At 43.1% G+C, this 13,652-nt stretch overlaps 1 protein-coding gene across 2 annotated transcripts in view; it reads right to left on the bottom strand.

Moving 5' to 3' along the window:
• The window catches only part of C2h4orf17 (similar to human chromosome 4 open reading frame 17), a 28,460-nt gene extending 15,600 nt beyond the window's left edge, over positions 1-12,860 (bottom strand). The window contains exons 1-3 of one of the 2 annotated variants that reach the window (NM_001134579.2): positions 12,614-12,845; positions 6,643-6,732; positions 1,117-1,320 (exon numbers count right to left, since the gene is read on the bottom strand). In NM_001134579.2, coding sequence (NP_001128051.2) covers positions 1,117-1,320; positions 6,643-6,715 — 277 coding nt within the window. In that variant the 5' untranslated portion in view covers positions 6,716-6,732; positions 12,614-12,845. Of the gene's footprint in view, positions 1-1,116; positions 1,321-6,642; positions 6,733-12,613 lie in introns of both variants that reach the window. The other variant, XM_063282226.1, reaches the window with a different exon arrangement.
• Between the last annotated feature and the right edge of the window lie 792 nt (positions 12,861-13,652).

Raw genomic sequence — 13,652 nt, forward strand, 5'->3', positions numbered from 1 at the left:
TGGAAGAAGCTGAGGAGGAAGGCAACCCTATAGGAAGACCAGCAGTCTCAACTAACCCAGACCCCTGAGATCTCTGACACTGAGCCACCAACCAGCACACACAAGCTGGCCTAAGCTCTTTGACACATGTACCGCAGAGGTCTGCCTGGTCTGGCCTCAGTGGAAGAAGATGCACTGAACCCTCAAGACTCTTGAGGCCCCAGGGAATGGGGAGGTCTGGCAGGCAGCGGGGGTCATCCTCTTGGAGACCGGGGGGAAGCAGAATGGGATGAGGAACTATGGGAGGGCGGACCAAGGAGGTGGGCAATGACTGGACTGTAAAAATAAATAAATAAATAAATAAATAAATAAATAAATAAATAAATAAATAAATAAATAAATAAATGTAACAACAACAAAACAGGCTAGCTGAGCAGTAGCAGTGAATTCTCTCTGCTCCTGACTGCATGACTGCAGATGTTGTGTTTACTAGACCCACCTTCTGTCTGTCGGTCTTCTCAGTCAGTGCTGACTACACACTCATATCTGATATCTCTTGGCCAGCTTGTTACCTTCTCATCGCACTGAACAAATAGCCATCAGAAGCGTACTAGAGGACGACAGACTTATTCTGGCTGGTGGTTTGAGGGTGTACAGAGGGAAGGCTTAACAGAGGGAGTATGAGATAACTGTGGAGTCAGGAAGCAGAGAAGATGTGGGGCCAGGCTCAGCCGGCTTCTTTCTTCTTTCCCTATTTCTATTCAGCCTGGGATACCCAGTGCGTGCAATGGTGCCATCCACATTCCCTGCTCGCCCACATTCTCCAGAAATGCCCTCCTCCACACACCCGGAGGTGTGCCTTCCAAATCCAGTCAAGAGCTGAGACTTGAAATCAGATATCACCCTTATTTATCTACAGATTGGCCACTACAAACCTGGCCTGGACACAATAATAAAAATAATAATAACAATAGTATTTGTTAACAGTGTCTTACTGAATTGTGGTGAGAGGAATGTAAGTTGTCTGTAGTGAATAGCCTTGCCCCTAAGTTGCTGCAGCTACTAAAGCAATCAGATTTCTTTTCAGTCACTTGCAGGAGGCCTAAGAACACATTCCATTCCTTCAGAGGGACTCACCAGAGTGAGGCCTTTCGGGCACTTTGTTTTTGGCTGGTGACACTCCTCGGATACTCAGGCTCTCTGGGGATGCGCTTCTGGGTGGGTTACTGACTTTTGCTAGTGTTGTCTCATTCTTCTGTGAAGGACTTAACTGGCGAGGGCAGCACAGCATTCTGATGGGCAAGTCATCCTTCACAGTGCAGATGGGGACGTTGTTCAAACCTGGAAGGACAGGGGGAACCATTTATTCATTTGCTGACAAACCTGTTTGCAATGCACCCATCACATACCGTCTCCTAACATTCTTATGTTTCCCCAAGCCCTTCTCACTAGTCTTATTAAATGTTTGTAAACTCCTTGTGAGATCTGCATTAGGCCGTGAGCCTTGTGGTTGGGGGTTTTGGCCCTCTCCTTGTTTGTACTGTCTGTGGCTAGCACCTATTCCAGTGCCTGGCAGAAAGCTGGGGTCTTCAATGGTGGAATGAATGGCTGGGGAATACTACCAGCCATTTTATTTGGTTATATACTTCAAACTTTACGAATAGCAACTATCTTACAGACAGTATCATATGTTATCATCATATTTTAAACACTAGAGTGGTGATTAGTCCAGGAACACAGTAAAAAAATTGGATACCAAATTAAATCTAGGCAAGCTTAAACACACATGTTCACTGAAACCCCTAATTTCTCTTTCAATTTGTTCTTTTTTTTTTTTTTTTAAAGAAAGCACGCAGTATGCAGATTGTATGTGTTGGAGGACTTTCACAGGAGCACAGCCCACTCTGCTGCCATTTTGTTTGTTCTCTGTTACTGGTGACCACTTTCCCCATATTCACACACAAATGTGCATGCATGGTCATCTCACAAGAGACAGAAGTAATATGAACACGTTTAGACTCCATCGATTCAAGAGTTAGGTAAGAACTGCTTTTACAAGTTGTAAAGGAAAAGATAGAATGGCAGGATGGTGGATTGAGAGTCCGATGAGACAGGGCTCCTGGCTGAAAGTGTGTGGAAGAGCTGTGAGTTGCACCCAACAGTGAAAGGTGACCTGCAGCTCAGGGGAGGGCTTGGGAACTGAGCTGCAGAGAGATCCTGCCCACTCTGGGGAGTCAAGTTTCTGCTACAGAGGTTATAATGGCTCCCTTGTCTGAGAGGCAAGCAAAGATTCTGTCCTCAGACCCTTGGTGTCTGACTGATATTCAGTCTCTAACGGGAGAGTGTTGTCGTTTGGGGTTCTTATTTCATTTTGGGTTTTTTACTTTTTTTTTTTTGTTCTTTTTGTCCAGGGCAACTGTTTCTTTAATGGATGACTGTCCCTTAGCAATTAGAAGGTTTGATATGACAGAAGTTATTAAGAAAATGCAAACTATTTTATCCTGCATTGCTTTTTCTGTCACTGTAATAAAATACCATAACCAAAAACTTAGCTGAAAAACGATTTGTTTGGCTTAAACATCCACGTCACAGGGCATCCTGAGGGAGGTCGGAGCAGGAGCTCAAGGAAGGAACCTGGAAGTGGGAACTGAAGCGAAGGTTCTCTCTCCCACTGGTGTCAGGCTAAGTCTTCTCTGTCTGGGAACTTCCTTCTGGCTGAAGGGAGCTCTCATGCACGACAAAGCAAAGCCCCATGCCTGGCTGATGGAAGTCAGAAAAGGCTGAGATCTTTACCCAGAATTGAGTACCCTATAAAAGGGCCCTGGTTCTCAAATGTGGCCTCTGTGACATCTGTGTGGCATGGTTACTCTCACCTTCCTGCTTAATTCTGCCTCCTTTGTCTTCTTCGCAGAGGTTGCTCCACAAAGCACTTCCAAATAAAGCTGCCTGATACAAATTCCCAGATCAGTGTCCTCAGAGAACTGAATTTAAGAAAACTTCTCTGGAGGGAAATATAGGGCACAATGCCAAAATAACACAAGACAGTCTAGACAGGGGATATGGGGCCCAGGAAGTCTTTTGATGTTGTTGTAAAAATGCAAAAAGTAAGGTCGTCTTTTATCCCCCTAGGTCCGGCACCTCAGTGCCCCAAGATGTCTGCTAAATATCTTAAGTCTCAGTCAGCAAAGCGTCTCACCCCCTCTGCTCCATCCCCTATCACACTGCTGAAGGCCTCTCTCTCTCTCCCCACCCCCCTCCCCGAGCCTGGCAGCAATCTCTCTACCTATCTAGTTCCCAAGGCAGGTTTCCATTCCAGAAGCACATCCCAACTCCGTGGTGGCCCAGACCAGCCGCCCACACTCCATTACACTTAAATCTACACATGAAAGAACACACAGCACAATAACCTTTGGCCCAATTGATAAGATATAATTGCCCACCTAAACATACAAAGCCCAGTACACATCCATCCCTTAAGAACATTAATAACAAACTGTAAATACACAGAGCAGAATCTTAATGTCAGCCTCCATTGTTGTCCCTCAGCTCCTCTCCCTCTCCCTCCTGTCTCTTCCTCCTCCTCTGTTCCAGTCTCCTCCTCTACTTTCAAACTTCTCTCCCACCCATCCTTCCTTCTCCTCCAATGACAGGCCACTTTCTGTCCTGTTCCTCCCCTCACCTGTATCTTACAAATTCAATGGGGAGAAGGTTCTGGTGAAGTCACCTGAGTCCTGAGTATGTGACTAGGCAGCAGTCGTTGGGGCAGTGGAATTAGCATCAAAATACAGATAACTCCAGGGCAAACCACAACATTTTGAAGTGAAGTTTAAACCAATATATGAAAGAGGAAACAGCAATTAATGGGGGAGTTTTCTGCCTTGAGAAAGTATGTGTGAAAAGACAGAACTTGCCAAGGGATTGCTGCATCTTCAAGGATCCTGGGTAAGCCTACAAGGCGCGTGCATGTAGGGACGGGGATATTCGAGGTGAGTTGAGGAGACAGGAGACACATCCCAGGATTAGACATGATCGTTGTAAATGCTCCTGTGGGCTGTGAGCCTAAGTAGACACTGAAAGTCTGAGTCTTATGCTTTCATGGACGATGGATTGGATGAAGGCAACTGATTTATTCGTTGGTTATCAGCCTTACAGCCTTCCTGATTACATTTGTCAGTTTTTTCAAAATGAGGATAGTGGTAACATTAGCAAATATGATTTGCACGAGGCAGGGGGGCAGCCAGAATGCAGGGTGCTGAGGAGTGGCTCAGAGGTGAGGATGTGAGAACCCTGAGTGCACGCGTACATCTCCTCAGGCTGAGATGCCACGTTAAGTTTCTTAGCATGATATTCAGCACGTTGTAAATGTGCTCTGCAGCCAGTGACCACTTTCTGCCTCCCACAGGTACTCTCCTCCGAAGTCTACTCTCTGCTCTGTTTGTTGATGCTCTTTCCCTTCACCTCCCATGACATCTACGTAACCATGGCACCGGCATTGTTGCTACCCGGCTCTGCCAATAATGAATAGATGGATATGTGACTGAGTGATTAACTTGATGATCGCTGTCCGTGATTTAAACACTACGTTTCTGTCGATGACTCCACAATGTGCACCCTACTTGTCCTTCTAGTTGAGACCAGTCTCGGGTTTCCACTCAGGCAGATGGCTACTGCTGGGTACTGGGAATGCTGTCTGCCTCACTGAACCTGATAAGGCGTTTGGCTACAATGTAGCCTTTGGAAGATTGTTGGCTTTTACTGATATATTTACTACATCCAGAATACAAGTCAATCTGTATGGAGACACAAACCACTGCTGAGTGAAAGTCTCCAGCGTCTCCCCTTAGCTCCCCGGCTGCACGAGACGCTGCACGTTTTCCTGTAACCTTATAAGGCTAACCAGATAAACTTAGGGGGCAAAGCGAAGCAGCACAAGTTCACATCAGGTCCCCTTCATACTTTATTCCAGCTGGTCGCCATGACTTTTTTCTCCCTGAGCATCCTCTCTAGTCTCACCTTCTAGCGTTGCTTGGCTACCATTGTATGGCAGTGAGACTCGTGTGGTTTGACAGGATTGGCAGCCTCCTCTAATTCTCTTTATTCCTGGGCTCTGCCCTTCCCATCAAAAGATGGTTCATCTTTTTCCTCAGGAAAATATTCTCACTTCTCTTTTTCCCTTTTTTTTTTAAGGAATACAGCTCATTTTCATCTGTCGGGGGTCATTATACACTATTGATATATGTCTTCCTCAGTAAGGCCATGCCTGCTGTCTGCTCAGTTTCCTGATGCGCCTTTCCATGTTGGCACTTTTCCCTTCGTCTCTCATGTGTGTATACATGGCCACATCATAGTACTATTGTTATCGGGCTCTACCTACATCATTACTCTAAGTCAGTGTTGGTTGAATACACTTATGGAGGAAGCAAGAGGAGTCTCAGGGAAGGATATGAGAGACAAATGATTAACCCAGCAGCTGAGGTGGCTTTGGTGGGCGGTGTCCCAGAGTTGCCTCATCTGGGATGAACTGACTGGTTCACTGTATCTAGTACCAACAGTTCGGTTTGTTTTCCATGTACTTGGTAATTCTGAGAAGCATATGTGCCTTTATTTCTTCAGCATAAGAGAAGGTACTACCAATGTCTAATGTCCAAGGGGCTTGCTACAGAAAGTTAAATATGGGAATGGGAAAGAAAGGGAGGCAGAGAAGAGAGGAAGAGAAAGGAGAAAGGAGAAAGAAAGAAAGGAGAGAAAAAATATATGCAAGGCCCTGGGCTCCTTCCCCACCGTACGTACATATTTATGCACATAAATGTACTTCCCTAGGTCTTATGTTTAAATCCCAGCATGGGTGTTGTGATGGCTATTCTTGCTTGTCAACTTGACTGCATCTGGAATTAACTAGAACTCAAAAATGGCTGGGCACACCTGTGAAGATGTTTTTTGTTGATTTTTGCTGTAGCTGTTTTGCTTCACTGGGCCATTTGAAGTGTGAAGATCCACTTCTAATCTGGATCTTTAGGGTAGGAAGATGCATGTCTAATCTAGGCCACACCTTCTGCTGGAAGCCTATATAAAGGAGGGGGAAGAAGGAAGCTCTCCTTTTGCCTACTTTGTCCTGCCCTTCACTGGCTTAAAATCATCTTTTTGTTTTGTTTTGTTTAGGATTCTGGTATATACTGAAGATTAGCTGAGACTTCCAGCATCATGAACTGAACAATTACTGGATCGTCCATTGCTAGGCAGCCATCTTTGGATTAGCTAGACCATAGTCTGTAAATCATTCTAATAAATTCCCTTCAGCTAGATGATAGATAGATGATAGACAGATAGATAGTAGGAGAAAGAAAGATTGATTGATACATTCTATAAATTCTGTTACTCTAGAGAACCCTGACTAATACAGGCACGGAAGTGGTTAAGATATTAAAATGCTTTTAAGTCATTGACATCTCGAGCTCCCTGAATGACTTCCCTGGTTCTAAGTACTTTGTTCATTTCCCCAGGCCCCTATCCCAAGCAATCGATGGACTAAAGGTGCCTACAAATGTCTATAGTACCCAGCTCCTAGTATCTTAGCACCTGCCTTTACCAATGACTAGACATTTTTTTTAAGTTACAGTTTATGCATGGAAGGGAAAAACATCTGAGTAGCCGAGGCCCCGGTACCTTGGATGTGGCAAACTCTTCTGGGATGAGGTGTGTGCCTGACGATAAAGCAGCCTTTGTTTCTCTCCGTCATGTTTCTGGTTTTGGACTCTGGGTGAAGAGAAGAGGTTGAGGATTTATGGAAAGGGTTCATGGCCTCTTCGTCCCCCCTCTCTGCCATTGCCACAAAAGTTCTTGGGATCTAACTTGATCGGCCTCACTCACAGATGGGCTGCAGCCTTGAAGTCACAAAATATGACAGTCATCCCGAGAAAAGATCCTCACAGCCATGTGTCTATCAAATACTTTTCCATCCTTGCATTAAATTATATTTCATGTCAAAACAATGTGAGGATAACAAAATAAACAAATGAACAAAGAGGTACAGTGAGCGCTTGCTTTGTAGTCAATCTAACTTTTATAAGCATTCTAGGTCTGAACAGAACATACGTTCCCCTGGGTGGAAGGAAGATCGTAGCCCTTATGAACAATGGACCATATTCTATTTTTCATTGTGTCTAAGATCCCTGTTGTCCTATGAGCAAATCATTTACATGATTAGTATTTATCTTAATGAGTAAATTAGGCTTTTAAAACACTATATCTGCAAAAATACTTTAATTGGCTTTATATAAGAAACTTTCATGTTGTATCTATAATAAATATAGGTTTTCTTTTCCTTTTTTAAGATTTATTTATTTTATGTATGTGAGTATACTGTCACTGTTTTCAGATGCACCAGAAGAGGGCATCAGATCCCATTACAGATGGTTGTGAGCCACCATGTGGTTTCTGGGATTTGAACTCAGGACCTCTGGAAGAGCAGTCAGCGCTCTTAACCACTGAATCATCTCTCCAGCCCAGAAATATAGGTTTTCAAATTCATATCATCTTCCAAATGAATAATGATACCCAAGACAGTAAATGCTGGGGAAAATGACCCCACGTGCTCAGCTGGTAAGCCGGTCAACATTTGCTAAGCCGTTTGCAGCATTCAGGGATTGCAAATGGACTTCTGTCACTAATTAACATCAGTCATACACCAAGGTCTAAAAATGAATGCTGATTTAAATGACTGCTCTTGAAATCTAACAAAGGCATTTTTGATAGATGATGTATATAATATATGTCTATATTATAATGGAAACCTTATTCATCATACCAGAACTGGCAAATAGACATTTCTACTGTCATTTATTTTCTCTGGTCAGAAGAATATGTAGTATCAAACACATCCAACTAATGGACCTTGAATGCAGCATGTCATTGAATATGTCTAGTTTATTGACCTCTTTTATTTATTCGTTTATTTCATGGTAGTGGTGTATATGTGTGTGTATAAGAGTGGGCTCAGCCTTCTGAGTACTGGGATCATAATTGTCTACCACACCAGACCTATAGTCAAACTTCACATTTAGCCTTCCAATGTTGGTCCTTTGGTTCGAACAAGCAAATAAGTTCATTAATTTACAGTGCAGAAGAGGAATTTAAGTGTGTAGAAGCAATAACCAGAAATGAAAATTGGGATCTGTCAGGAGCCATAATGGGACAAGCTAATAACTAGCAGGTGATCATCCTCAGATGGCCTGCTTCAGATTGTAATATAATCTGCTACAGGTTCGCCCTTATTGAGCAAGACAGTAAGGGAATTCATTTTAGGAAAGATTCTGCTATTGATATGTTTTTCCTGTTATTATTAAATGTATGTAACAATCACTAGGTATTAGCCCACCCTTTGGAGCAGATCTCTGCAGATCCATGAAGATGTACTGTCTTGTAGTGATGCTATATAAGTAAATACATGACTTCTCAAGTCTTAATGATGACCCTATAAGAATTCCTAAAATTATATCAGTGATTATTAAGCTCTTTTATGGTAGGGACTGTTATTAGGTCCTTTTCTGAGAGTCAAAAGTGCAATGAGAACTCTGCAAGTCTCCCAAGTGTCAATTATTCTCAAGTTAATTGCTCTTAGACTTTCTCCTGCTCAGAACACTTTCCAAGAGGCTGTAAAACAATTAACCGAAAGTCATAAAAAGGGAGCTAATGATTTATTATAGGTGCTAGGACAGAGGATAAACTATTGACTGGGTTTATCTATACAAAACTTCACTAATAACTTAGTTATTGTTTTAATCCTTCAGTGAACTGGTGGAGCTGTGACCGTGATGGATGTTGAGCAAGATAATTACTCCTGATGGTATGCATGTAAACATTCCCTGTTGTAAACTTCTATCTCAATTTATGATTTGACTTTTTGTGTGAACTTGTGATGAACTTTCAAACATGTGATCATGTATTCTGAAAGATGTATAAGTACTGAGGACAAAGAGACGAGAAGAGGATAGAAAAGAATGTTTTCCCTTAGAAGAATTTTTTTCCCTTTTCCCACTTAGGATCTTTCTGCTTTTTGCCTTAGATAGCTTTCATAGGAAACTTTTTACAACTTAGTAACACATGCCGTGATCGCTTTTCTAAGTGTCCCCTTTCCCTCCTGCAACTCCGGACCAGCAAGGCTGAAAGTTAGAGCTGTGCAGTTCCAGCTGAGACAGAACGAAGACATTGACCTCCGCTGTTAGGCTACAGGTGTTGATCACCTCAGCCAGCAGTCTTTTACCCTCAGAAAGGGCAAGAACGTTTTTAGGACTTTTTAGAAGTTATCACCAGCATTTCAGTACAGTTAGAGAGCTAGAAAATCCTGAACCCTCAGACTTTAAAGTGACACCAGAGTCCTACTCTATGCCCCCACCACTACCCTCTCCAGTCCGGGAGGCGCCTTCGGGGATCAACAGACCAGTAAACTGATTTTCTAGGTTAGTTCATCTACAATCTGTCGGAACTGACTTAAATGACAACTGGAATGTCCAATTTCTCTCCTTGATGCATCTGCCCCACATGAATCCATTAGGTCAGTCTGAAGGGACGTTGTCCAGGAATTTGGGCATAACAGATAAACATGAAATCAATATGGTCTCCATTGTCCTCTTCAGAAGAACCACAGAAGAGTCTGGTCTCATCTCACTCTTTCTAAAGAAATGCTGTATGCATGATTTGAGAAGTTCGGTCAGATACGTTCTATGTGGTGAGTGTTTAGCGAGTGAAGACAGCGTGTAAATATTTTGTTCAGATACATCATTAAAATTTTTGCAGAATCTAAACTATACACGGAATTCTTGTGCCCCACACAATTATTTTGTTGATATCTAACCACCTACACAATAATATTAGGAGATGGAATCTTCAGAAGGTATTTAGATCATGAAGGTGGAGTCTTCAAAGAGTGAGATTAGTGTCCCATAGAAAAGGTCCCAGAGAGCCATCTTACCACACACGTGAGGAGACGACACTGCTCAAAGGTCGGGCAGTTGGCTCTCACCGGCCCGAGAATCAGCTGATGCTTTCATGTTAGACTTCACAGGCCCCAGAAATATAACCCCCCACAAGAAAATAACTTTCTATTGTTTATAACCTTCCTGCTTGTGGTATTTTTATTGTTATCTACTTTAAGTGGACTAGGAATGTGTTCTCTGAAATTCCAAGAGAAATTTATTTTTTGGAAATTCAGTTGACTAATAAACTAATGTTGTACTTTAAATTATTTTAACAAGTGAACTAATGAAAAAATAAAAATAACAAGCCAGAAGAGAAGCAAACTCAAGCTCCTTTTTCCTAATAATGGTGGCACACACTTTTCTCTTCCACCTCATGCTGATTTCACTATGTCCTGTGTTTATTAAACCTCTTTCTGGAGCCTGCGGATTGGTTCAGAACCACATTTTCCTTTCAAAGTTGTACTTTTATAGCAGATAACAAGTCTGAGTGATGACTTCCTAAAAATTATAAACTCCTAAGAAACCAGAGTATGACGATCCTCACATCTACAGGCATTTATGAAAATTCAACATAAAAAGAACACGCTTGATTTTTATTGATTATTTTATGTGTATAGAGGTTTGTTTTCCTTGCATGTATGTGTGCCCCATGTATCTGCAGTGCCTTGGAGACCAGAAGAGGGGATCAGATTCCCTGGGACTGAAATTACAGACAGCTGTGAGCTACCATGTACTTATTGGGAGCGGAAGCTGGGTCCTCTGGAAGAGCAGCCACTGTGCTCAGCTGCTGAGCCATTGCTCCAGCCCTGAGCAAACATTCTAAGAGATTAAAGGTAGTAAAGACCAAGAAATAAGTTACTTAATTAATGGATAAATATCCGTACTGGAAAATCAAAAGTGAAGTTAATTTCCAATAAAGAGACTGAATCTTTTTGCTGAACTCAGTATCAGATATGTTAGTGCTAAACTGACTGATGTGCACCATAGATGAATTCCATAAGCAAAGTCATGATCACTTTTACATGTAAGCCATGAATTAATTAGTTAGCAAGTAACATAGAATCAAGAGATGCATAATGAGGGGGAGCAGGAGGGAGGGAGGAGAGGGGAGGGAGACAGATAGGGAGACAGGTTCTTGCTGCATGCTATAGAAAACAATCCCCAGGCTATTTTCCCTACGTCAGGTGGTCATGCAGAAGACACAGTCTGCATTGCAGAAGACCTCTCTCAAATCACGGGGAAGCAAATGCTAACAACTACCAGCTCAACTGCGGCATCCGTGACTGTGGCTTGCAAAAGTGGCATCCAGGGGCTGTAGTTCCAGCCAGCCCAATCAAGTGAGCACACGCAATGGAGAGTGGTCTAGAACTTAACCTTGTTTTGTACTCACATTCTATTAAGAATAAGATCATTTGTAGACACACAAGAGCTTTAGCTATTTTTAGTAAGCATGCCGGCCCTTACTATTTATATGTTGTAAAACCCGCCTAAGACTTCTTCCCTAGGCAAGCATACCCCGGGGATTTCCCCAGAGAAGATCGATGAGTTCTGTTTGTACTCTACTTTGTGATGCTCTCACCGGAGAGGGAAATGTGAAGACCGTGTGTGGAATTTAATTGCACGTCACATCCATCGTTCCAAAACCTACAGCTGGGGAGATGACTAAGCCCTTAGGAGCGCTTGCTGCTCTTACAGAGGACCCAGACTCATTTCCCAGGACCTACCCTAGGCAGCTCAAAACTGCCCATAATTCCAATTTCAGGTTATCAAAAGCCTTCTGGCTTCCACAGTACTTCATGCACGTGATCCACACCTGTACATTCAGGCAAAATCCATATATTAGATAAATAAATTAATTAACTAACAGAAGTTTCAAAGACACTTTTGAAAGCAAACTTTCCTTTCTCGTGGTCTCTCAAATCTACCCATGTACCAGTAAATTATCAAATTTTATTTACAACAAGGGAAATACAATTCTTCAAAGAGAAGGGTTGAAAAAAAAAACAGTTAATGTTATTCAGAAAAATACCCTGCCCATTTGCATAACATATTAATACCGATACGTTCAAAATAGAACAGGGGCTTACAAAGGAACACACCAAGAAAGGATTAGCTGAAGGTCATCTTGTACAGCAGTTGCTGGGAACATGAACACTGCTCTCTCACTCTTCCAGCCCAGGTCCCTGAGGTTTCTTCTCATATAGGGTTCATTGCTCTGGGCACACTCTTTCTCCAAACGGAGTCCTAACACCTCCTTGTAGTCATCCCCATTGTTACCCCAGCCTCGACCACCTTCTAACCCTTTTCTTCTTTAAAGCACTCTTCATAGCGCCTGCTCTGCCCCGCTTTTTGTTTTAAATATGCCTTGATTTACCCTGCTGGTTCGTCTTTCCTGCTGGGTGCACACACCTGGTATAAACTCAGTAATTGCCGTTAAATGAGCTAGTATTTTCCCCGCACAGAACAAATGTTTCTATGAATAGCACAGTGCTGTTAGTACGATCCCCTCGGAATAAGTGACTGACTTTAAAATACAGCGTCCTTTTTCCTCAAAATGACTTACTTGGTTTCCGTATGCCTTAAAAGGCATATTTGAGACTCATAGGTAAGCGTAGCTAAAATGTTAGCAAATTTTTCTAATGATGAATAGAAAATTATACCTGAGAACAGTTTTTAAAGCAGATAAATCAACCGATAGGAACTCGGGTCTGCTGATGTCCTTCCAGCCTCATACTGGGTCTCGGCTGAGTTTTTACTTCCTTAAATCTCAGGACTTAAGGAGATTTTACCGGTGAAACAGCCGACTGTCTGACGCCTCCAAAAGAGCAAAGTGGTGTCCCTCCAGTTCTTCCCACTCTCACTCCAAAGAGCCCAGGCGCCTGCCTCCCTGGTTGTGAGGAGATACTCATAGCTTAGCAACGGAATAGCATTCTGGGAAATGTCAAGTTCCAGAACGCTGTAGCAGCCATTGCTCACAGGCCTCTATAACACAGCGTCACTATCATAGCACGGAGCATCTCTTCCTGATTTCAGATGTACCGTGGACGGGCTGCGGATCTCTGGAAAGGAGAAAAAGAAAAGGGAGAAAGAGGCACTGTGTGTGTGCTATGAGACATAAACAGCTCACTGAATGGTGCGGGTGGGGATTGTGGGAAGGTCTCACGGTCACTGGGAAGGGGTACCATTTGATTTTCAGAGGTGGGAAGGGGAGATCTGAAGGGGGCATTGAGGAAAAGAGGGTAAGAGTACCTATAACAGGAAAGAGGAGGGCTAGTAAGCAAGGAAGGGGCGGGGCAGAAGGAGAGGAGAGGGCCCCGAGGATGGGGAAGAGATGGTGGTTGGGCGGGGGTGGGGGTAGGGGTGGAGGTGGGCTGGAGAGATGGCTTAGCGGTTAAAAGTACTGACTGTTCTTTCAGAGGTCCTGAGTTCAATTCCCAGCAGCCACATGGTGACTGTAAGGGAATCTGATGCCCTCTGCTGGTGTCTCTGAAGGGAACCTCAGTGTATTCATATGCATAAAGTGAAAAAATAAATATTTTTTAAAAAACACTAGCTGGGAGCATTAACAGTGAGAAATGTAGTTCTTGTCTTCCTGAGCTCCTCAGAAACTGCATTTTAACTCCCTACCGTTTGCTATCTTGTCATGTGCAACTCCCCCTCATCCCTCTCGCCCCTCTCACCTGCTCCACAATCCTTGCC

This window comes from Rattus norvegicus, chromosome 2 (assembly GCF_036323735.1).
Source record: "Rattus norvegicus strain BN/NHsdMcwi chromosome 2, GRCr8, whole genome shotgun sequence".
NCBI lineage: Eukaryota > Metazoa > Chordata > Mammalia > Rodentia > Muridae > Rattus > Rattus norvegicus.